General features: G+C 40.3%; 1 protein-coding gene across 3 annotated transcripts in view; it reads right to left on the reverse strand.

Annotated features, from left to right (window-relative positions):
* Positions 1–1,858: 1,858 nt before the first annotated feature.
* The window catches only part of LOC122641317 (mucin-2-like), a 30,862-nt gene continuing 6,498 nt past the window's right edge, over positions 1,859–26,222 (reverse strand). For 2 of the 3 annotated variants that reach the window (XM_043834516.1, XM_043834515.1), the window contains exons 4-7: positions 17,246–17,323; positions 12,069–12,179; positions 9,211–9,290; positions 1,859–2,344 (exon numbers count right to left, since the gene is read on the reverse strand). In XM_043834516.1, the coding sequence (XP_043690451.1) occupies positions 2,236–2,344; positions 9,211–9,290; positions 12,069–12,179; positions 17,246–17,323 (378 nt within the window). In that variant the 3' untranslated portion in view covers positions 1,859–2,235. The remainder of the gene's footprint in view (positions 2,345–9,210; positions 9,291–12,068; positions 12,180–17,245; positions 17,324–26,222) is intronic. The other variant, XM_043834517.1, reaches the window with a different exon arrangement.

Genomic DNA, 26,222 nt, shown 5'->3' on the forward strand with positions numbered 1-26,222 from the left:
AATATACCAACACTAAAGCATCGGATCCTATCATAACTTTGTAGTTAAACCAAGTTGTCATAAGTGTTGCTTCTATTGCCTTTTCACTTACCTTTGAGGAGAAGTAAACAGAGCCATGGACGAACGTATGTATTCTAGACTATAACCATTGTTCCAAAAATAGGAATTAGATCAATCGAATCAACCCTAAGCGATCCCAATTCCAGCCGATATGATACGACCGATTCTAGGGTTTTTTAGACCAATTTTGAAAAATGAAGGACCCATTTGACCCTGGATTCCGATTTAATAACCTTGGCTGTAACATCTACTAAAAGGCCAACTTGCCAAGAGTCACCAAACTCATCAGATCAGAGAAGAAAGCAAGATGTGCATAAAAGAGTAACTAAATTGATTCTCTTATCTTTTGATGAACTGAATAAGCAAAATCTATTCTTTTGATTTTAAAATAGTGTATACATCAAAAAGAAAATCATCAGAGAGTAGAAAGCAAAAGGAGTTCACATGACAATGAGGTGCACATTGCTTTCATTAACCTTCATAAAGAGAATAGATTTTATCTCCACCGACCAGTCCAAGGTTTTCTGAGGACCAAAAGAATCAATTAATCAAGGGGAATAAAATTGAGATCCATGTTCCTGAAATGCATAGCCAAATTATGCTTAATACCACTAATGCACAAACAAGAGAGATAGGATTAAGAGCTTTAAATCAGTACCTTGCTTTGGATAAAGGTGATTCATAAATATTAAGGGTGTTAATTGGTTAATCGGTTTGGTTTGGTTTGGTTTCAATTCAGTTCAAGGTATGAAAGGAGAAAATTAGAACCAAACATTTTATTAAATGATTCGAAATCCCAAATCAAAACCAATTATTAAATTAAGCGGTTTTTATCGGTTCTCAATCAATGATATGCAAATCAGGAGAGTCGATCCCTTGATCACTTGAGAGGCATGCACTTCATCCGACAAACCACCAACCAACCGACCAAGCGGTTGTTTGTGAATTGATTCAGAATTGAGTGAGTTGATTCAGTTCCCTATTCCATTATTTAAAACCCTGGGAACAGCTGATATGTTTTGGCCTTCTGGGTTTGAGCGTCTCATCATTTATCAATCGATTTAGTGCTTTAATCTACCCTTTAGGCCATTACTAACACAATAAGCAACTTTCACTTTCACAGAAAATCAAACCATCTAATTAGCAACTTTAATGAACTTTGCACTCAGAAGATGTACGTTTTGTTCCCCCACCCCCTTTCTTTTCCGGAAAAAAAGCGTTTGCAAAATATAATTCAAGGAATAGGAAATAATTACCTTATTATGGATTGCTCAAATCACTCCCAACCAAGGAAGCAAAACAGTCTTTTATGGTCTCTGTTTTCTGGGATTAGCATGGTTCGTGTTCATTCTGATTCCCAAGCGCTAGTTTGTTTCCTTTGCTGACAAATCTACTCAATCGCCGATTGATGTTTTTGTTGTCATTGGTGACATCCAGTATGTTATGGTCTCATTTTTCTCTTGTGATTTCTGTTTTCATTGTAAAGAGGAAAACTCTCATTCTCATGGTTTAGCTCAGTGGGTCTTAAGCTGCCAAAGTTAGGTTTCAGGATCTCTTCAGGAAGAGATCATTCCTATTATAAAAAAATGAATGGAGAGCAAGAATCCATGTGGCCAACTCCATTTAGTTGGGATAAGGCTATGTTGTTGTTGCTGTTGTTGTAATTCCCCTACAAGTAAAGACTAAGAGCTGTAATAGGTAAATTTTAAGGCTAAGAGCAACCATACAAGCATTTGTTTGTAGATGGGAACATTAAAAAATGTTCAAAATGAAAAATAATAAAAATGGAAGAGAAATCTTGAAGCAGAGAAAATGGCATCTCTTATTCCCCACTTCAATCAGGTTACAGATGTAAATTTAGCAACCCAAAGCTTCTCCCAACCTAACATTTTGTTCTCACAATCACTTTCCACGTCACATCTTCTGCATCAATATACTAACATAAGAAGTTTAAATAACTTCTCATGGACAGAAAGAAACTGAGAAATGTATTTCAGCATGCTTAACCAACCACCACTTGGATCCTGCATGCCAGCTAACTTGGGTGCCTCTATGCTCTCATCCTTGTCTTGCTAAAGTACCTCTGGTCCAGCACTCTTTTAAGTTGTTATAGGCAGGATAAGCATAAGCACAAGGGCATATCCAGTGACAATGTCAGATAATCTAGGCAATGAATTAGCTTCCAGGAGTCGCATCATTTCTGAGCTGCTCAACCGGTGGAGGAAGAAGAAGAGCAAGCCTCTGTTTGTATCGTGCAATCCGTTGCAGCCGTTCTTCTCTTAATCTGCAGCCATTGTCAAACATTAGATTGCACACTATAGAAGACCATGGTTTAGATCTTCCATGAGTAGTGAATCTAAGGCTGCGTTTGTTATGCATTCTAGGTCGATAATGCATTCCAAGAAATCAGACCAAACGCAGCCTTAGTCTTCCACCCATATCTTAAACATCTGGTCCAAGTATTTATTTAACGTATATTTGTCACCTCATCTTCTTAACCTCAATATTTGTGGGTCCCGGGCACCCCATCCTTAAGAACTAAACCCTAAACCATGGTTAAAGAGAATGAACCATATAGCTAAACTTTGAAAGTGTATGAAATTATAAAGTGGACCTTTTGAAATTAAGGTTGCGTTTGGTATGATTTCCTAGAATGCATTTCAAGCATGCATACCAAATGCAGCAGTATAGATTACTTGATCACCATACACCATTCTTATAAATTCTTGGAAACTGATAGCAGGTACAGCTTAAAAATCATATGAATAATAATCGCACCCTAGGAGATTGGGGACATTAAATACCTGGGCCACTTGGGCCCTAATAGCTTAGGAAAAAAGGGTTGTCATTATTAAGAACTATAGAGCTTAATATTACCAGTCAAAAATTATTTTCAGTATTAAGAACTTCCTATTTTACAGAATCGTATTACTATATACTTTAACTAAAATTATTATAATTACATTACTTAAATTCTATTCCAAATCATGGGAGCAGTCATTTGTCATTAAATTAATAAGAGACGCCGCGGTATCTCTATTTAGTCATTCGAAGGACTCTTTTGATAGTTTAAATAGCAGAAAGGAACATATTCAGTACTGTATGTGTTGTTTATCTCTACGAGGTACCGCTAAAACCATCGCCTGATATAGGTGAAAATTAAGACACAAAGTAGCATTCATGCCAAAGCACAGTCTAAAGAGTATCCGGCTCTATACAGCAACAACAACAACCTCATAGCCTTATCCCAACTTAATGGGGTTGCCTACATGGATCCTAGAAGAGACAATAGAATAACAATAAAGAAGAAGGGGGGGAAGGGGGGGGTAAAAAATAAAGAAGTAAAAGGAGGGGGGGCATACAACATCGACACAAACTCTAGGGAATCGACCCTTCTTAGCTACGTACCGCTTCTTAACTGCCCAACATTCAGTCCTAGGTCTCGAAGTCGAGTGTAATACAAAAAACAGCATCACATCATCAAAGTCCAACTAAATGGGGTCGACCGCATGGATCTCTGATCTCCAATCAGCTCTATTTGAGGACATGCTAGGAACAAGGCCTAAGCTAAGCATGTCTTTCTTCAGCATTTCTCCTAAGGTTATCTTACACCTGCCCCTGGTTCTTTTGATTCCCTCAATCAAGATCATGTCGCTCCTCCGGACTGGGGCCCTTGAAGGCCTCCGTTGAACATGGTCATACCACCTCAAACAACTCTCTCTAAGTTTGTCAAGTATCGGAGCTACTCCCAACCCATCTCTAATATGATCATTCCTTACTTTATCCTCCCTAGTTTTCCCACACATCCATCTGACATCCTCATCTTTGCAACACCAAGTTTATTTATATGACACTTCTTCACAGCCCAGCATTCCGCCCCGTACATCATAGCTGGTCTAATGACAGTCCTATAAACTTTTCCTTTAAGCTTTAAAGGGATACGTCGATCACACAGTATTTTGGTCGCACCTCTCTACTTCATCCACCCTATTTTAATTCTTTGGGCAACATTGTCATCTATGTCGCCCTCTTTGTTTACGATTGATCCCAGATATCTAAAGTGATCACTTTGCGGGATCTCCCTTTCATCAATATCCACCATTTCATTATCCATCCCAAAGCTACTAAAGTTACACACCATGTATTCGGTCTTGGTTCTACTTATATTCTCTTTTTTTTTTTGGGTGAAAGATAAACTTATTTATTGAAGTGTGTAAAACACAAGATATCCGAATTACATAAATCAGATAACCAAGGAGTGGATAATGGCCAAGACGTCTTACATGCACAAGACGCGACCTTCCTAGACAAGGAGTCAGTGACACTATTAATCTCCCAGTTAATGTGATGGAAGGAACATTCCATAAGGTAAGTATCCAACCGCTTAGTTCTACTTATCTTCAGACCTTTTGATTCCAAGGTTGTTCTTCATAGTTCCACTTTGACAATAATCCCTGCTTTTGTCTCATCTACCAAAACAATATCATCTGCAAAGATTATACACCATCGGACCTCACCTTGTATGCTTCTGGTTTAGGCTGATCCTTGGTGTAACGCAATTGAGATTGGGAATTCACTACCTTGGCCCCCCGCTGTTCCAACGCTAGTCACCACATCAGCATACATATCTTTAATTATGTCTACGTATTTACATGACACCCTTCTCTAAAATATTCAGATTAGCTCTCTAAGAACTCTGTCGTATGTTTTTTCTAGATCTACAAAGACCATATGAAGATCTTTCTTGATCTCTCTATATCTTTACATGAATCTCCTTAATAAGAAAATTGCCTCCATTGATGATCTTCCTGGCATAAATCTGAATTGGTTTTCCAAAATAGTAGTCTCCTTTCTCAAGTGGGTTTCAATAACCCTCTCCCATAACTTCATCATATGGCTCATTAACTTTATGCCGCTATAGTTATTACAATTCTGAATATCTCTTTTGCTATTATAAATTGGGACCACAAAGCTTCTCCTCCAACCATCTGGCATTTTCCTAGTGGTCATAATGTTGTTAAATAACTTGGTTAGCCAGGATAAACCATAAAGTCCTACACTCTTCCACACCTTAATAGGGATCTCGTCTAGCCCTAAAGCTTTGCCTACTTTCATCCTTCTTTTACTTCGAGCATCCTAATTTTGCGTACATATCAACGCGAAGAGGAGTCCCTATGAATGACACTTTCCGCATCCCTGTCATGCGTGGTGTCTTCATTAAGGAACCCATAGATTTCCATCTCTCTTCAATGTCCTCATCCTTTACAAGTACTTTGTCATCCTTGCTTTTAATCCATCGAACATGGTCTAAATCTTTGGTCATCCTTTCACTCATTTTAGCTATTTTAAAAATAGCTTTTTCCCCATCCTTCAAATTCAGATTATTGTAGAGACCGTCATATTTCTTCATTCTTGCTTTCACAACGATCTTCTTGGCTTTGGTTTTGGCAAGCTTGTATCTTGTTAGATCCTCTACCTCTTTAGACCTTTGCCATGACTTAAAGCAAGCTTTCTTGGTCTTAATGGATGCTTGGACTTCATCATCCCACCACCAGGTCTCTCTAGGGGCACGTCGAATACCTTTCCTTTCCCCCAGAACCTCTTTAGCAACCTTCTTTATACATGCCGCCATCTCGTCCCACATCGTGTTGGGGTTTCCCTCAAGGTCCCACTTTCCTTGTTTGATTACTTTATCCATAAATGGAATCAAGAACTCTACTTTTAATTTCCACCACTTAATCTTAGGACAAAAAGGCTTACATATCCTACGCTTCTGTAAAGTGAGGCACATGTCCAGAACCACCATTCTATGTTGAGTGGTTAGGCTCTCCCCAAGGATAACCTACGGTCTGTACAGAACAGTCTATCGGTCATTCTTGTTAGGAAGAAATCTAGTTGGTTGGTATGATGCCCACTTTTGTAGGCAAGGTACTAAAACTCGGAACTCGGTACCAACTCGGCCCTTGGAAAAACCGAGTCGAGTCAAGATCTTGCCAAGTTGGTGCATTTTTTTTTCCGACTCGAAGCCTCAACTCAGTGGGTTTTAGACCTAGTTTGGGTCTGAAACTTGGTATTCAGTCTATTTTAGGCTATTCAAACACAATGGCACTATCAAATTTTGCAAAAACAAAGTCCAAATATGAGTTTCACTTCAAACCATAGGTTGATAGGCTATGACGTACTAAAATACCCTACTCTACACATAATTTAGTAATAGAAAGCAATCAAAATATTCAATTAATGTTCTTAAAATAACTTAAATAAGCATAAGAAATGTTAAAGTGTACAATACATCAATCTTTAAACAAATGTTACATAAAATGTGATATGTTAATGTATTCAATCCCAACAAGATCCACATAGAATTCCCATGTCATAGTGTTGCTGTAGTTTTGCACATAGTATGCCACTTGAAGATGTGTAGCTGAATCCTTCAAATGTGTAGCTGATTCAACTCTCCCGAATGTCAAAACTTGAAATCCACAAGTAAATGAAGAAGGAGCTTATAGGGAAGAAAATGGCCTTTGGACAGAACTCGACCAAGATATGTCGAGTTAGGTAAGTTTTAAAGAGGTAGATAGGTCGAGTTCTGGGTCGACCCGAGATCTCGAGTTACCCGAGAACTCGACCGAGATAGTGTAATTTTTAAAATCGTATGGTAACTCAACTCGATTTCTCAAAAAAACCAAGATCTCGCGAGTTCTCAAACCATGTTTGTAGGTAACTAGTTGTTCCTCTCTTTTTGAAAAGTGTTCACTATAGAAAGATCATAAGCTACTACGAAGTCTAGAACTGATACTCCCTCTTCATTCCTTTCTCTAAACCCGTAGCCTCCATGTACGCCTTCATATCCTCTACGATCTTTCCCAACATGCCCAGAATGGTAACTTACGATTTTTCTCCCTACCCAAAGCCTTGCACTAATCCATCCATGGGTTCCCAGAATAGTAACTAACTACTCTCATCCAATCCTACTTGAGGTGCATAGGTGATAATAACATTGACAACCTCTTTCTCCAACACAAATTTGATGGCAATAATCCTATCTCCAACTCTTTTAACCTCGACCACATCATCCTTTAGCTCTTTGTCTACCACTATACCCACTCTACCTCTATTATTTTGGTCTTCCAAATACCATAGCTTAAAGTCATCCAGAACCTTGGCTTTTTTACCCATCCACTTTGTCGCTTGAATACAGGCAATGTTAATCCTTCTTCTCCTCATAACATCAATCAATTCCATACTCTACCCATTAAATATCCAATGTTCCAAGTAGAAAACCTAATCCTTCACTTATGGACTAGATTCATGGCACAACCATGCCATTGTGTGAGAGCCCTTGTCTACGAAAAGCCAAAATCGGGCGACGAAGCGGCACGTCGCATGCAGGGAATGCCCTAGAAAAAGAATGATAATCTAGGGAACAAAAATACAAATAACTCAAGAAAAAGGACAACAAAAAAGAAGGGTCCATGCAATATATGATTGGGTATGGGTCTTAAAAAGAAAACTTAAGAGCTAGGATCCATGCAAAAAGAGATTAGCTGAATATAGTCACGGTGTCGACTGCCTACCTGCCGCACCAATAAGATAGGAAAATAGAATATGTATATATATATAGGATGGTGTGTGGGATACAAGATAAAAACACAGAAAAGAGCAACTCTAAAGCTTCAACATCACATAGCAAAAGAATGTATCACAATTATAACTACTTGATCTGGCTCTATCATTCTTGAAATTAGATTCATTTGGATGTTCTGCATAGTTATAGTAAGAAAGGAATATATTCTGTACTGTATGTCTCGTTTATCACTACAAGGTACCGCTAAAATCATCACCTAATATAAGTAGCATTCAAGCCAAAGCAGAGTCTAAAGAGTATCCAGCTCTATCATTCTTGAAATTAGACTAATTTGGATGTTCTGCATAGTAAGAGCATTTCTTTGACTTTCATTCCAGTTTCTTGATAAATAAATTTTCTTTTTTTTTAACTTTTTCCCTCCAAGATGGCTAAGCTACAATAGAAAGTAGAAACTACGGGTGGATCACAATGAAGCTCAACAAGAAAAGAGGGGTAATAATGTTAGAATTATGTTATTTAATCTAAGTAGACACAACTACTTAAGTTTGTAAGAAAACCTAAAACCCTGATGCCACAGCTACATAGTGAGCAAGCATGGAATTTCCAGTTTTCCACTCTATTTAAAAGATAGGGTTTTGCGAAGGTTACGAAAACATGGCCGATGACAGTTAAGACTCTAACACAAGCATCTTTTGGACATCGCAAATCCTGCTTAATGGGAAGGATAGAGGAGTGAAATAAAAATTATACAAAATTATTTTTTCCAATAGCTGATTGGCACACATTATGCTTCGGGATCAAGTTTCTCGTGAGGTTAAGAGTTTTTTCAAAAGAAATTCAAGCTAGCTCCTGTAATGGAAAATTCAAATATCACTGTTCCTAGCATACTCATGTAATTAGCCTTCCAAGTCCAAACAATACTGCATCCGACCTCCTTCTGCAGAAATGAATTATCGCCATTTCTTTACTGCTACCTTGCTGTAAGATTCATTACCTCTTCATTCAAGATCTCCAAGAACAAGTAAACTTCACTACATTACATCCCCCAAGGACAAGATGCTCTTTATTTGTGCTGCCTAAAGATAGCATAGCCACATTGTGAGCAAGCCCCGGATGTTGCCACTCCATTTAAGGTAGGTCCAAGTCAGCATCCTCTTATGTCAAAATTGAATATCACTACTTCTGGGATCTCATGCAGCTTAGACTTCTGAGTCATTACAATCACATGCCAACATCCTTTGCAAAATATTCATTTGACTAACAACTGACTTTGCATACTACATAGTTTAATAGCTATAATAAGTGAAGAGCAGCTTGAATAGGTAAAGATTGATCTTCAATTCTTAAAAACAGGAAATGACAATTTTTAATATTGTTGTCATGGGTACCAATAAATGGCAATGGTCAAATATGGATTTTGTTACTTTCACAACATAATGGATGTGGCATTAATTCTTACTGGATACATTACATGTTTCATCAACTAATCACTGTGTTTGTTAAGTACTTATCATATCATAATGAGTGGCATTTTATCAATTTAAGTCAAAAATGAAACTTACCTTGCACGAACTCTTTTAGCACGTTTTATGTGTCTCTGTAACAATTTCCGAGGAGATAAATGTTCAACAGCACTAGCATCCTGTAACCATATACAATCAACATAGTTAGCCACAAAATTTCCCAACATTTGCTCCTTTTTTCTTGGGGGACTGGAGTTCGAATATGTCGGTAAATAAATATCACAAAATACACATTAAGTCTTTCAGCACAAAGAATAGATAAAATGTAATAAAAATGCTCAAAGCTATAGCCAGTACAACTAAATACTACAATGTGGTATTGTGGTCCTTAATATACATATCACCAGATAAAAGGAAAAGCCTTTAGCGAAGTCAAAAACTAAATGGGGTCTTTCCGAATTGCAAATGGGATGAAACTGGATTTAGTCCGAACAGCCCGGCCCTACAGAGGAACCAGGCTGAGCTGACAAAGTCCCCCCCTGTGGGCCTGTCCTAGCCCGAGCCCAAACTATATATAGCACTAAGCCCGTTATTTATTTATTTGAACAATGCCAATGATTTTGCTATTTCAAGTCTTTTAATCATTTTTCTTACCCTTATTTTCCTTTTCCTGTACTCTATGGATAATGTTGAATTGCTGTAGGAACCATAAAGGTTGGGCCTTTCTGCCAATACCCATATCCTTCTATGAGTTATTTATGATATGCCTTATGAATTTATTTATCTTTTATTTGATAACAATTTACTTATGGAAGGAGTTATGCACAATGATTAGATTCTAAGTTCTATAACAAGAATAACATGCATGTTAGAATGGCCAGAAGGCAGGCCAACCCAAGCATGACCCAAGGCCCAAGGCCGAAGTGATAGTGGGGCTGGGTGCCTGGGTCTGGCCTACCTTAGCCTGGCCCAACCATGGCCTGCATTTTTCTACATTATTAGAGGCTCAAGTATTGGGGAAGGACATAATGGCTTATGAATAGTGTTTTGAGGTTCAGCCTAGCCAATAGCCTTAGTTACTTTCATATGTGTCTTTATTTAATATATATTACAATATGTGTTTATATCCCTGAAAGAGAAGCAATTTAACCTGGACAGTTGATCAGCGGTTAACAAAATGAGCTTAGCCCTGGCCTCATTTATGGGTCAGTGGATGGGCTGGGTTTCATAAATCTGCTCAGGACTTAAGAGAAGATATGGACATAGGTAGAGGGGAATGCTAGAACAGGATGCCATCGGCCATTTCAAATAAGCTATACTATGCACTCAAATAAAATCCATTGTGTTGATTTGAAGAGAATAGATGGATGCCTTCTTTTACACCAGCGGTACTGTAACAAACGTCCAAGTAATGCATACAAGAGTCACAGGTCTCAATGAGGAACCCACTAATAGAGGTGTAAATGATTTCTAGAAACATTTTTTTCCTGACAGACTTTTCATCACTCTTTAAACATTACCAGATTCTTGTCATTTTGTGAAATATCTATAGTTAATAAGCTTTTAATTAAGTTATTTGACTTATCAATATGATGCAAAGGAAAAGTTCCCTATACTTTCACCTGTTTTCTTTTATTTCAAATATGACTACATGCCTAAATATCTCAGTCCAAAGAAAAAACATATTAACTTTTAAGACACTGGTAAGCACCTATTTTGAAAAGTCAAATGGGAACAAGTTTCTGTCATTTTGAGTTTATATTAATTAGCATGTAGCATAGACACTGTTGTACTTAGCTAGTTAGCTCCCATGCATACTTTTTTCTGTGAAAGCCACAGATATGCTTGTATTTTCCTGGATCAAATATAAATATTAACCAAGACAGGCAGATCCCTCACACCACCTCACATTCATTTCCTCATTCCTTCTCCTCTCTGTTCCTTCATCCTTTCTTCATGATAAACTTTACATTATATTCTACTTTCACCAAAGACTACCCAATAATTGCACTGTTTGCAGCACTCACTCTTCAACCTTCTTGTGGTAGTTCTCCTGGTCATATACAGCCCAAACCTAGCTTGAACTAATTCACAAAGAATCAAACCATAGTTGCATTAAAATTATTTGTATAAACAGTAAAGAAATATCTACATGATATAAACACAATAAGAATGATTATATATCAATATAGTTTAAAAAATTCCAGAAAAGAATAGTGAGTTTGACGAGGTATGAGACAGACTAAGAAAGGATAAAATTAGTGAGGGAGCTAGAATATCCAGAAAATAGTTCGGCAAGCATTCATAATTGCACGTTCTATAAGAAAAATGATTAGTTAATCATTTAAATTGTCGTAAGCATAAGTACATTAATGATTTAGTAATCAAGTATCATAGACTTAAAATGAAGTATCAAACACGATTGCCACCAATTCGCAAACATGTATCAAACATGATTGCAACCAATTAACAACCCCCCCCCCCCAACACACACACACACACATAATGGTTACAGCTACTGTCCCCAAGTGTTTATGCAACACACATCACCTACAGAGATATTTTTATGTGTTGGGAGACATGATCATGACAACAGGATTATTCAATAAATTTAATCAGAGCATACTAAAACAAAATGTGGGCTCTTCAGTTAAATTCCCAAATACAGCAGAAGAGTATGCCACCATACAAGTGACAACAAGCGTCATAAGTATCTAGCCTATTACCATCAAATCATCAATCAATAAAATCTCCCCACAAATACACAAGATAAGAAACCCCCTCTCCCCGGGGTAAGGCATAATGAATCAAAAGCAAATATCATTCCATCATGGTTTATAATTTTAGTATCTTATCTAGACAACAACCAATCAGAGGAGAACTCGAGTGGAGACTTATCTAAAAGAAAAATTAATGCTAGAGCATAAACAATTGTGCTGCCACATATTAGAACAAACCTCTTCTTTTTCTTCCTCGTCATCTTCAGCTTCATCTTTTTTGGGCAAAGTGTCTGCCGCAGTCGCAGGCAAGGGTCTTGGAAGTAGCTTTACACCATCCCCAAATAGAGGCTGCCAATAGCAAAGTAGGAGCGTTAGCACAAAGTAGTATTAATTAATGAGTGGGAGAAAAAGATAAGCTAAATTTAATGTTTTGCAAACTGCTATTATATACACTCAATCATGTCTACAAGTCAACAACTAAAGGCTCATGTTCCACATGTCAATTAAACCACTGCAATTCTCCTTAAAAAGCTTAAACTAAAAGGAACAGTTGAAGAAAAGTGTACGGGTATAGAATTATAGGTAGTTCACAATATGTAGAATACAATGAATGACACATGAAGGCAACACAAATGTCAGATGGAAGCATTAAAAACTGTTATGAGAAGAAAAGAGAATATAAATATAAAAGAACAAAATGATTGAAAATACAAATGAAGGATAATTGCTGTGTGGTGTATTAGAGAAAATGCTATATCAGTTGTTAAAATGTTGGAAAAGGTTTTTCCAGTCTGGCAAGACTAAGAGAGTTTTTCACATATCAAGTCTCAACTCTCAACCATACAGAGTTGGTCAAGCGGCAAAATAAAGCTCAAAATTCAATGAAAAAAAATGATGGTTTTCAAAAAATAAATAGATGGCTGTAAAAATATAAGGAAAAATACCAATACAAGGGAGGGTGTATGCAAGGTATCGAGTATCGGTCAGCACATCGGGAGGGTTTTTTTAAGAGACGAATTGGAAAAAAAGATGCTAAGATACGATAAAGAAACTAAACTTGACATAAAGGAACTAAACTTCTTTTGTTAGAAATGGAATAAATAGCTCTAGTTTGTTTAGCAAAAGTGCAAACATCACAAATAAAATTGTTTGGATTACAACTTGTAATCAAATTAGGAAATAAAGTAGATAACACGCCAAGAGACGGATGGCCAAGACGACGATGCCATTTATTAAGTTCAGTAAGGGAAGACTCTGAAGTGCCAGAAGTAGATGCATGAGAAGTCAAAGCAGAATTTTCAAAAGAGGATCCATCCAGCACATAGAGACCACCGACGACCTTACCACTACCAATCGTACGACCCGTGTCCAAGTCCAGAAACAAACAATGAGAAGGAAAAAAGGTTACTTTGCATTTCAAGTCCTGGGTGGGACTACTAATAGAGAAGAGATTAGTAGAGAATTGCGGAACATGTAAAACGGAGGAAATGCGCACACCGTCCCTTTTCCAGAGATGGGAGAAAGGGAACCATCAGCAACATGAACTTTGGAATTACCAGGTAAAGGAGAATAAGTCAAAAAATTAGAAGGAGAACTTATCATGTGATCTGTTGCGCCAGAGTCAATCACCCAAGAGGTGGAATCGACAGAGGAACAACTACCACTAAAAGAAATACCTGAACCAGAATTTTCGGGCAAGGAAATGGCAGAGGCAGCCGTAGAAGAAGCAGAGGAAGCATTAGTGTCCAGCCTGGTCATCAAAGTGCGAAGGTGCTGCATCTAGTCCTGGGAAAGAGGCCCGGTCGGATCAGAGAGGACTTGGTTTGCCACGGCAGAACGGTTGGAACCACGTCCCCGAGTATCTACAGGGCACCCATGAAGCTTCCAACACTGGTCCTTGGTATGACGTTCCCGACCACAATAATTACACTTGACCGGAGGACGATCATTGCTCATACGATCAGTTCCAATACCACGGACAGAATTCCCTCGGGCAGTAGACTGAGAGCCAGATAGAAGAGCAAATCTTCTTGGGTAACAGGCTGAATCATTGTTGTCCGGCGATCGACTTCAGCAGCAACAAGGGAATATGCTTGTTCAAGAGAGGGAAGAGGATCTCGATTGAGCACGGATGCCCAGACCTAATCAAACTCAATGGTGAGACCAGCAAAGAAAATCAAAAACACGCAAGTCCTCTTCCCATTTCCAAAAAGCAGTAGTATCCACATCACAGGTAGCAGTAAAAGTCCCATAAAAATCCAGTTTTTGCCACATCGTACACAACTTGGAAAAGTACTGGGAAAGAGTCGACTCCAATTGCTTGGTCTGAAGAATTTTTTGGCGAAGCTCATTCCGGGCAGCAGCATTGCCGATCTTAGAGTAAGTATCCTTGGCTGTTTTCCGAATCTTCGCAGCCATGTCAAGAAGAAGATAACGCCCGGCAATTTCTTGTTCCATAGAGTTAACAAGGTAGGACATGACAAGAAAATTAGAAGTCACCCACTTGTCCTGTGCAGAACCAGCATCAGTTAGTTTGGCTACCGTTCCTGTAATATAGCCAGAGAAACCACGTAGCGAATAGGCAGGAGTGAGACCACAATAAGTAATTGCTACCATTTAATTTAATGGAGCTGGTTTGGAACGGAAGGAAATCACACTGAGTCGTGCCTCCGTGTCCAAAGGAGGCAGTGGTAATGTTGGAATCTCCTGGCATGGCGGCTGGTTGGAAGAACTCAAACAACAAATCAACGGGAAGGGATAAAAAAAAATCGGACAAGGTGTTTAAGTCATATAGAGCAGAAAAACCCCTTGGTGCGATTCAACTCACCACCAAGGGTGTAATGGTGGTGGTGGTAGCAAGAAGAGGAGGAGAAACCCTCCTGCGAAAAAAGAAAGGGGGGCAGAAGGTGGGTGGCTGTCGGTGATGGTTGGTGGGGCTAGGTCGCAATCGCGAGAGAGAGGGGAGGAGAGAACCGGAAAAAAAAAAAATCAACTCCAGGATTCCCAGATGGATTCCCGCTCTCATACCATGTGGAATTTCATGAATACTGGCTTGTGAACAATGTGCCCACAGCCTCTTTATTTATAATAGGAGGATGAATATTCCATGATGGATACAACAATGACCATAACACCCTTATAGACAAAATTACCCTTGTACCCATTACATTACAACAATAATAGTAGGAGATACAAACCCCACAAGCTAACACTGATCAAGAGAGAACTTAAAGAAGCCGCAGCACACAAATTCAAATCTGAATCTTTTAAACCCAAAAAGTGGGTTATTTTCGATAGCAGTAGGCTTGGGTGTCAGACACCAAAATAGGATCAAATGACCTACTATAGAAGGGCACCGATACCCTTAAAACTCAGAAAGATCTGCTAGTCAGATCCCAAGTAATTTTAAGGGAGAAAGAGTGCTACCTGGTCACATGGCCCCTGCGCCTAGACATGGGAGCACGAAATGACGACCCCACCCCTATGGAAAGGTGGAAATCCTGCCCCCCAATGATGTGTGGCGCAGGGGCCACGCGAACAGGTAGCATTCTCTTGCCCAAAACAGAGTACCACCATGGGCTGGAGGAGAGACTGATTATAGAAATCAATGGCTCTGATCAGCCCCAAACCAGATCAATTGTGCTTACCAGTAGCATCAATACGTACCTAAAACCTAAAGAGAAGCTGCCGGCTCGATGCAATATAATAGCGTATCTCAATGCTGCCACGATAAAAATAAATAAAAACCAGAAACAGATGCGCCAACTCTTGTACTGATAAATATCAATTCCAATAGAGAAATAACTTCATGGAAAGCCAGTAGCAGGTAGTAGTCTTCATAAGATGGCATAACAGAAGAAGAAACTAGTTTTTCATTGATATAAACTAGATATTCATAGTAGATAGTTGCAGCAAGAGGTGGCTGCTCACCACAAGGGAGAAATCTAAGTACAACCTCTCAAAATAAAGATGGAGAAAGTTGCTACTTGCTAGCACTGATTAAGAGATCTCTGATACCATGTGACAATATCAGAAACAGAGAATCAGTACTAACAGTCTAGGAGAAGAGAGAAGAAGAAGAATGGAAGGGAGAAAGAGGACTATCGCTGGTTAGAGAAACAGTCCATATAATAGACCCCACCCCCAGGCCCCAACCCCCCCCCCCCATTGTCTTTATAGACAAAATAAACAACCAATTACAATACCACAAGGACTCCTTGCGGTAGTAGAGAACTAATAGAAGATTACAATACTACCCCTTGCGGTAGTAGAGAACTAATAGAAGATTACAATACCAGCTATTAGAAGACTAACTAAAGATTAACTAACTAAGAAACGAAATATCATAGGACTAAGCTAATGACTACGGCAAGGGGACTGACAATAATACCCCTGCGGTATTATAAATATAACTTAACAGATATTATAGGGAAGAATCAAGTTAGCCATGCATGTGTGGGTGCATCCACGTGCACATTCACCTGTAAACTTGAGCAACATGGAGTCATGAACCCATGGCAGTTTAGATTACTTCTGCGAAATTATTTTTTTGCTGAGGGGTTAATATAATGTTTTCCAAATTGGTCCTGGCTAACACTTAATACATCACCTACTGAGAGAAAAAGTGAGGGTTAAGATTCCAGCAATGAAAACCAAGGATGGCGAGAGATCTACTTTAAAGTAGTTGTAGTATACAAAGCAGAAAAAGCACATGGCATGCTGACAAAATGACCCTAAGCAGATATTGAAGACATGGGAACGTTAAAAAAAGGCAATGTTCGCGGACACATGAAACATCATTGCAGAAGAAGAATAGGGTGAAAACCATGTTAGATAACATTAAAATCAAATAACTTTCATTGTGAAGCCTTAATCTAATCTGAAAGTGACCTGATGTTATTTTGGTACAGTGAGAAAGCTTGTTCAATTATGTATCAACAGCCAATATCATGTGATCAAGACAAGAGATGAAGGTATAATCAGACAGACTAAGCTTAGAGGCACAAGTTCTATTCATTGGCAATTATTAAGTAGAATCTCTCTCTCTCACACACAGAGAGATTTGATTCTCTCTATTTTTCTCCTCAGACAATAAAGGCAATATGTGTTAAACCCTACTTTTGGTCATGTCACTTCATTCCCTAAACTCCAACCTACAAACCCTAAACACCAGTCCTTTTTTAACCAATGCCCATATCCCTAGTTTAACTCAAACTGTTCCCAAACTTAAGGTCCAGAACTGAAATTTCAAAGACATGTTCAATTTGCTGAGGTTCAATTCCCCCACCCTTTATTTATCAAATAAAATTACAGGAAAAAAAACCCAAGAGGCCAAGACCCCATTCTCCTTGTCTAGAAAAATTCCTTCAAGTGGAAATAAAGACATCTATCACCAAAGAAAAAAATGTACAAACCGGAGTTTCTTGAGGCAATCCATTCCGCACCCACGATCGGCAAAGTGCATATAGAGAAGCACCATCTGATAGCCGGACCTATAAGTAACATATATGAAGAGGTAATTAATATTTCAAAAAGAAATGTCCAACATATACACATAATACCTTTTTCAGCAGATTGAAACAAACTTTTAAAGGCTCAATTTCCTAAGAGATAATACTTCAAAATCTTTAGAAGACAACAGATGCTGTTAGCACAAACTTGATGAATGGATGAAACTAAAGTAAGAAGACAGAGAGAGGGGGGAATTTGCTTTGGAATGAATACTTGCAATCATGAAATAACAAAAACCCAATTAAAGAGAAAAGATGTCAGCGTCAATCTCACGTTCTAAGTATCGAAATCCTTTTCTGAATTATTCTTTTTAGAAGATGGAGGGCAACTAAAGAAGCATACTGTCCATGAATACAGAGAATGATATCCTCTAACCAGAAAGAGCACAACCCATGCAAGTTTTGCATTACCACATCCATGCATGAGTTGAGCAATTTAAAAGGGCAATGCTGGGGCATAATTGTTATCACTTCTCCAGAGTGATCCTGGGGAAAATTTGATTCTCCAGAGCAATTTTGACCAGAATCTTATTTGGCCAAATTGATTTCCAAGTGGTTCTTTGATTATTTCCCCCCATCTTCTGGTGTGGTTTTTTTTTTTGAGGGAAAGAGTCCATCGCCTACTTCTGCTAGATGGTAACTAAATGGTCATTCTGACCATTGGATAGATAGGGAGTCCCATAAGCCACATGTCAAATCTAGAGGTCCATTTCAACCATATGGCCCATGTGACGCATTTTCCTTATTTGTCCAATGGCCCATGTGACGCATTTTCCTTATTTGTCCAATGGCCCATGTTCTTCAAACAGAGTTGATTGCTTCAAACAATTTTTTTTAAAAATTCTCGTCAAATTCAACACATTGTTGGGAGAATAATCCCATATAGATTACTCTAAATGCCTTATATCACCTCATATACCTATGAGTCCCTCCACCCAATATTTCGAGCTTTTGGGAGAAGCACTTGCAGCATTCACTGCATAAAGCTGGTGAGTTTTATATGTTTAGTGAAAGATAATACAAATTAATTTACATGAAATGACTAGTTATTTATGTAATTATCAGCATACTATCTCAATCCCAGATATCAATACACGATTAATCTTGGGCTTGATGACTCACTAATAGACACAATGGAATTAGTGGTGGCCAAGTTGAAGCTAAATCCAGATATACAGGCAAAATGCAACAATGAGGTGAGACCAAAGTAGTCACTAAATTTTAAGGAATGTAACTACCCTATACTCTATTGTGTACTGACTCCAAGGCATGTTTGAACAATGAAATGAGCATAGATAAAGAACTTCAGAGATGCTGAGGGGAGTTTCGATCGTGCAACTGCAGTTCATTCTAGAGGTACCGCTGACCTTGGTAGATCCACGTGCATTATTCATTTATTTGTCATCTTGTCTTTTCATTGAATTCATATACCTTTAAGTAATCCTAATATTCTAAATTTGTCATGCAGCTGAATGGTGGGTTCTCAATGGGAAAGACTCACCTAACTTGAGAAAGATAGCAATCAAAGTGCTTTCTCAGACTTGTTAAGCCTCCGGATGTGAGCGCAATTGATGTACATTCTCACTGATCCACTCCAAAAGGCGGAACCGACTGGGTCACAAACAACTGGAGCAGTTGGTGTATGTGCATTACAACATGGGACTAAGGATGCAGCACATATACCAAGGCACGGAGGGTAATAACGATCCAATCAAGCTTGCCAACATTTTTCAGATTGACTCAGATGATAAGGAGGATCCCTTAAGCCTGTTATGGATAGAGCTAGGGTTAAGCCTGACCCGGAGATAGCTAGTCAGACGGGTACAGATGTGGACGAGTATATGTCATCTCTCGAGGGTCATGTGCATTCATAGACACCGCGACCTTTTGAGTCTTAGGCTGGCAGGGTGATGCAGCACCATGTGCCCTCACCCGAAGGAAGAAGAAGAAGCAGCCCTGAAATTAGGGCTTAGTTTGGAGCCATAGCTTAGGTTTACATTTAGTAGGTTCTATACTTAGTTTTATTTCAGCTTATTTGTAAACTTAAATTGAACCGGTTCAAACCATGGTTCAATTTAAGTGATTTAATTAAGTGTCTTTTGTTTTAAGTTATTAGGGGTAAATAGGTCTTTTAACCTTTTAAAGTTTTAAGTTGTTTTAATTAGGTCCTCACCCCTCCACGATTTAGTGAGGGAGTGTTTTGTTTACATTAGGATTTGGCCTATGGCCTTTTATTATTAATATTGAAATCGTGGGAGGCTCCCCCACAAGTTTATGAATTAAAAAAACCGTGCTTGCTGCCATTGTTGTTGCTGCTGCTCCTTGTGAGTGTTTGCCTTGTGGTTCTATCAAGGAAGAAAGGGTAGGTGGATTTCCTACGACTCCTTGCGCCGGGAGGATCCCTAAATTTAAAGGTGGTTCTATCCTTCTAAGTTCTCAGCTGCTGCCATTGCAGAACCTGCAATTCCAAGTAAGTTTGAAGCCCCCATGATGTAGCCTAGGTGAAATAACTTCCACTTAGGACCAGTTCTGTCTAAGGGTTGGCCGAATGGGCAGACTAGGGTTTTTAGGGCAAAATTTAGGGTTAGGGCTGAGTAATGACAAGGGGGTTTATAGGGTTTTAAAAGGCAGGTTTCAGAGGTCTTAATGGTATAAAGATATTAGGGTTAGGAGATGTTTTGAATTTATGCAATTTTGGGCAGAATCGGGTCACAGGCTTTAGGGTTTAATGGAGTGAAGAGATGAAGGGGTTAGAGGGGGAATTATAGGCTAGGGCTGAGGTCGAGTGGGGGGAATGATGTAGGGAAGGTGGGCTGAGAATAGGGTTTGAAGGTGATGGCTAGATCTGGAATTATAATGGAATCCTAGTTGAAGTAGGAGTTGCAGGTTTAATGGGGTTGAGGGTGGAATGGATAAGTTGCAGGGTTAAGGTGCAGGAGCAGCAACAGCTTGAAGATAGAAGAAGACCTCCTGACCTTCACAGTGCAAGGAGTCGTAGGAGAACCCACCCTTTAACCACCTTGAGTCCACAAGGATGCAGCTCGCAGGGGAGCGGGAGCAGCAGCTCGAAGGCAGCAACTCAGATCTGAAATCAGAAGTTTTTTTTTTTAATCAGAAGTGGGGGAGCCTGCCCACGATTTCTTCTATTTATAATAAAAGGGGGGGCCAAAAGGCCTTACAAAGATATGTAGATTTGAACTAGGAGTCCTAGTTCTAAATCCTAAAACCAATCCTAATCAGATTAGGAGTAGTGACTTCCCTTAACCTGAATCCTAATAAAAACAATATAAAAACAGTAGACTCATACTCTAACTAGGAGTACAAGTGTAACAAACAAATAAACAAAAACATCATCCCTCTAAAATCGTGGAGGGGAATAAAAGACTGTTTTAACCCTAATAAAAACTAAATATATAAAATAAGGCTCCAACGAAAATCAAAGGCTGCTCTTCTTCTTCCTGCGTGAACTTGGATCTGCATCAGCTCTCCCCGGCTTAGAAACATTCATCTCCGATGAATGGGTGAATGTCATATAGCGATCATACAACTCCGGATCGAGCCTCTTGAAATCATCAGCATGTATCCACGTGCTGTCGTGGCGTGGGCGACCTTTCCACTTGACAAGGAAAGAGTGATAACCGGCGCCTTGACGAGTCGTCTTGTGCATATCATCCAGAACTTCCTCAATCACATCTTCCGGAGGCGGCTTCAGTTGGGGCAGCCGCAACATGTGCTCGGAGTCGCCATCATCGGAATGATGCCCCGTGTACAGATATAGATCAGCCACATTGAAAACATTGCTTATGCCCATATCATCAGGCAACTCTAGAACATAAGCATTAGGGCCAATACGTTTCAACACCTTGTATGGACCCATCTTCTTTGGATGGAGCTTAGTGTTGACACCCAGTTGGTGTCTCTCTGGATTCACCCGTACCATGACCATGTCGCCTGGCTTGAACTCAACGAACCGGCGATGCTTGTCGGCAGTGGACTTGTAGTGATCATAACTGAGTGCAATTTTGCGCCGAACATCTGCATGCACTTCGGTGATATGACGAATAAACTCATCGGCTTCAACACTTACCCGAGCTTGAGGGGGTAAGGGAATGAGATCAATCGGGCGGCGGGGTTGTATCCCAAGAAGAATCTCGAAGGGAGTACGACCGGTGGTCCTGTTCACAGAGCTGTTGTATGCAAACTCAGCAATGTCAAGGATAGAGGGCCATGTCTTCTCATAATCTCGGACCAAACACCGCAGCAAATTACCAAGGCTTCTGTTGACTACCTCTGTCTGTCCGTCAGTCTGGGGGTGGAATGCAGTAGAGAACAAGAGCTTGGTGTTTGTCTTCAGCCATAGAGTCTTCCAGAAATAACTCATAAACTTCACATCACGATCGGATACAATGGTACTGGGTAACCCATGGATGCGAACAATCTCCTTGAAGAATAGCTTGGCAATGTGGGATGCATCAAATGTTCTTCGACAAGGAATGAAGTGAGCCATCTTGGTGAATCTGTCAACAACCACCATGATGGAGTCAAATCTCTCTCTGGTAGGGGGTAGACCAAGTACGAAATCCATACTGAGATCAACCCATGGCTGGTGAGGAATCGACAGTGGTGAGTAGAGGCCTGTGTTTTGCTTGGTACCTTTAGCTAGCTGGCAAACTCGGCACTGCTTGATTACATGCTCTACATCCTTGGCCAAGTGAGGCCAATAGTACCGATCAGTTACCTGTAAGATGGTTTTATCTTTCCCGAAGTGTCCTCCTAAACCTCCTCCATGTAACTCCCTGATAATGTGGTGTCGTAAGGACGAATCGGGAATGCACAGCCGGGTTCCGAAGAACAAGTAACCATCGTGCAAGGAGTACTTAGGGTGCTGTCCACCCTGCTTCAAATCAGCATATAGGACTTGAAAGTCCTTGTCACTAGCATACTCGTCTCTGATCTGCTCGATGCTAAGTGCATGGGCTGAGAAAGTGTTCAAGGTCAGGACTTTTCTACTCAGTGCATCAGCCACTGTATTTTCCTTTCCTGACTTGTATTTGAGGGCAAAGTTGAAATCCTGTAAATATGCAACCCATTTAGCATGCCTGGTGCTAATGGACTTTTGTGAGTGGAGGTGCTTGAGTGCCTCATGATCAGTGTACAGGACAAACTCTTTGCCAATAAGGTAGTGTCTCCAATGCCGCAAGACCTGAACAACAGCATAAAGCTCTATATCATAAGTAGAGTACCGAGTCTTGGCATCATTAAGTTTCTCACTGTAGAATGCAATAGGATGCCCACTCTGCATAAGAACTCCGCCTAAACCAACATGGGAAGCATCTGTAGCAACTTCGAAAATATGGTCAAAGTTGGGCAGGCGTAGTTCGAGCTTGATCATCTTCTTCTTGATCATCCGGAAGGCCTTTTGAGCGCTCTTGTCCATGCGAACGGACCCTTGTTCTGTTTGGTGCATTCGGTTATGGGTGCCATGATGGCACTGAAATTGCGAATGAATCGCCTGTAAAAAGAAGCCAAACCGTGGAAGCTTCGTACTTCAGTAAATGTCTTCGGAGTAGGCCATTCAACCACGCTTCGAACCTTTTCCTGGATCAGCTTCAACCCCTTTGAAGAAATTATAAAACCAAGGAAAACAACCTTGGGCAGCATGAAGGAACATTTCTTTAAATTGATAAACAACTTCTCTTGCCGGAGTACTCGGAGAACTTGTTTCAGGTGGTCTATGTGCTCATCGGGGTCTTTACTATACACCAAAATATCATCAAAATAGACAATAAGAAATTTACCGATGAAAGGACGAAGTACCTGGGTCATGACTCTCATGAAGGTGCTAGGTGCATTCGTCAGGCCAAAGGGCATGACCTTCCACTCGAATAATCCATCTTTGGTCTTGAAGGCTGTCTTCCATTCGTCTCCAGGCCGTATGCGGATCTGATGGTATCCACTGCGGAGGTCAATCTTGGAGAAGATCTTAGAACCGGACAGCATGTCTAGCATGTCATCAAGCCTAGGAATTGGGAACCTATACTTGATGGTGATCTTGTTGATAGCTCGGCTGTCCACACACATGCGCCATGAACCATCCTTCTTCGGTGTCAACAAGGCTGGAACAGCACAAGGGCTTATGCTTTCTTCAATAAATCCCTTCTTGAGAAGCTCTCCAACTTGTTTATTAAGCTCTTCATGCTCCGAGGGGCTCATCCTGTAGGCGGGCAAATTTGGTAACATAGCACCAGGTACCAAATCGATGGCATGTTGAATATCTCTGAGTGGTGGCAACTCATTGGGTAGTTCTTCGGGTACTACATCTGAAAAGTCCTGCAATAGATCCTTGATGGGTTGTGCAAACTTCTGTTCGGTTGGGGCAGCAACCTCTTGAGTCACCAATGCAAGAACCAGTCCCGTATCATGGCTGATCTGTTCAAATTCCCTTTGTGGAACAGCTAGCAATTTATTTTCAGATTCTGTCCCCTTTTGATTAGTGCGCATGACACGACATTTCCGTATTTCTGCAGGCAAATTAAGTGGGTACCACTTGATCTCTTCTCCTTTATGTTGAAACACACAGAGGTTTTTTCTTCCTAGGAGAGCAACATCATTGTCATAAAGCCACGGTCTCCCTAGTAGGACATCAGTCATTCTCATCGGAATGATATCACACCAAATTTCCTCTGAATATTTTTGGGCTTGTAAGGGAACATAGCATCGCTTGTTCACATCAAGCTTATTCCCATTCAATAAGGAGACTTTGTAGGGCATCGGGTGCTTCTCAAATTTCAGACTCGCCTTCTTCACAAGATCTTCAGACACAACATTAACGCAGCTACCACTATCAACAATTATCTGGGCAGTGCGCTCACCTGCTCGCAAGCGGGTATAGAAGATGCAACTACGTCGCCAATCTTCACCTTTGGATTCAGCACTCAATATACGTGCTACTACGTGAACACCTCGGGTATCTTCAAATTCATCACCCAAGTCGTCAAAATAAGCAGTCCCATCATCACCATCTTCGGGGGGTAATGCATAAATACCCTGTTCATCAAATTCATCAGAGCTTTCTTCCTCCTTTTCAGCTACATGAATCTGCCGTTGTCGTTGTGGGCAGTCCTTAGCATAGTGTCCCTTCTCATTGCAGCGATAACAAGTGTTGGACTCACTGGTAGTCATTGGGGCTTTACCCTTGTCCATACGTGAAGAGCTGCCAGTGTAAGGGGCTGTCCGTGTAGAACCAGCAGTGGTGTTATTACCTCTATTGTAACCATTAGTTGGTTTGGATGCTGGAAAAGATTTTCTGGTGTCGACAGCAGTGGAACCAAACCTTCTAGTAGTGTTCAATAGGTCTTCTGCCTTCAATGCTTTCTCAAAGCAATCCTTGACGTCCAGAACATCCACAACGCCAATAGCTCTAAGGATGTCAGATCTCAATCCCAATCGGAATCGGGACAACATTTGAGTAGCACTTTCTATTGTGTCGGTGCGAGAGGAGAGAGAATCAAACTTCTGCATGTACTCGGATACAGTCATATTCCCTTGACGAAGGGAGTTGAATTGGTCTTGCATCTGAGCTGTATAGTGTCTTGGTAAATACTTCTCTTTCAAATCATCCTTCATATCCTCCCAGTTGGTAGGTGCTTTACCTTCACGTTCCATATCCCCTCTCTGTCTTGCGCCACGAGTCTCGAGCAGCACCAATTAATTTAGTGCGTGCGTCTCATCTTTCGATCCTCAGGCAAATCATACCAATCAAAGTAGTCATCTAGGGCAGCAAGCCAGTCGTAGAATTTCTGTGGATCACCAGTCCCATCATACTCTTTCAGTTCAAGCTTGACCTTCTGTGTATCAAATCTTCTGTTCTGGGCTTCATCTCCAGTGAAGTAGGATCTCAAATATTCCTCAAAATTAGGTCTTCGAGGTGCTTCAGTAGTTCTGTCCCTATCTTCTCTGTAGTCATCCCTATCACATCTTCTTCGATCCCTGTAGCCTCGGTCATGTCTAGACTGATCTCTGTGGTCCCTGTGACGTCTGGAATGATCTCTGTAGTGCTCATTCCTTCCCAGAGTGCCATGAACTTCAGAATGGACTTGTAGCCGATCTTCCTCTACGTATAGAGGGTTGTTTATAGTAGGCGCAGCTTGCTTTTGTTCCATGGCTGTCATTCGATCACCAAGAACTTGCTGGTCTGTTGAGATCTTGTGCAGCATAGCCATGATTGCAGCAAGGGAATCAGGTTGGGGTGGTAGTGTTGGATCAACAATAGGGTTGCCATGTTTGTCCATGGCTTTGATACCAATTTGATGTAGCCTAGGTGAAATAACTTCCACTTAGGACCAGTTCTGTCTAAGGGTTGGCCGAATGGGCAAACTAGGGTTTTTAGGGCAAAATTTAGGGTTAGGGCTGAGTAATGACAAGGGGGTTTATAGGGTTTTAAAAGGCAGGTTTCAGAGGTCTTAATGGTATAAAGATATTAGGGTTAGGAGATGTTTTGAATTTCTGCAATTTTGGGCAGAATCGGGTCACAGGCTTTAGGGTTTAATGGAGTGAAGAGATGAAGGGGTTAGAGGGGGAATTATAGGCTAGGGCTGAGGTCGAGTGGGGGGAATGATGTAGGGAAGGTGGGCTGAGAATAGGGTTTGAAGGTGATGGCTAGATCTGGAATTATAATGGAATCCTAGTTGAAGTAGGAGTTGCAGGTTTAATGGGGTTGAGGGTGGAATGGATAAGTTGCAGGGTTAAGGTGCAGGAGCAGCAACAGCTTGAAGATAGAAGAAGACCTCCTGACCTTCACAGTGCAAGGAGTCGTAGGAGAACCCACCCTTTAACCACCTTGAGTCCACAAGGATGCAGCTCGCAGGGGAGCGGGAGCAGC

This window comes from Telopea speciosissima, chromosome 10, assembly GCF_018873765.1.
Source record: "Telopea speciosissima isolate NSW1024214 ecotype Mountain lineage chromosome 10, Tspe_v1, whole genome shotgun sequence".
Lineage (NCBI taxonomy): Eukaryota > Viridiplantae > Streptophyta > Magnoliopsida > Proteales > Proteaceae > Telopea > Telopea speciosissima.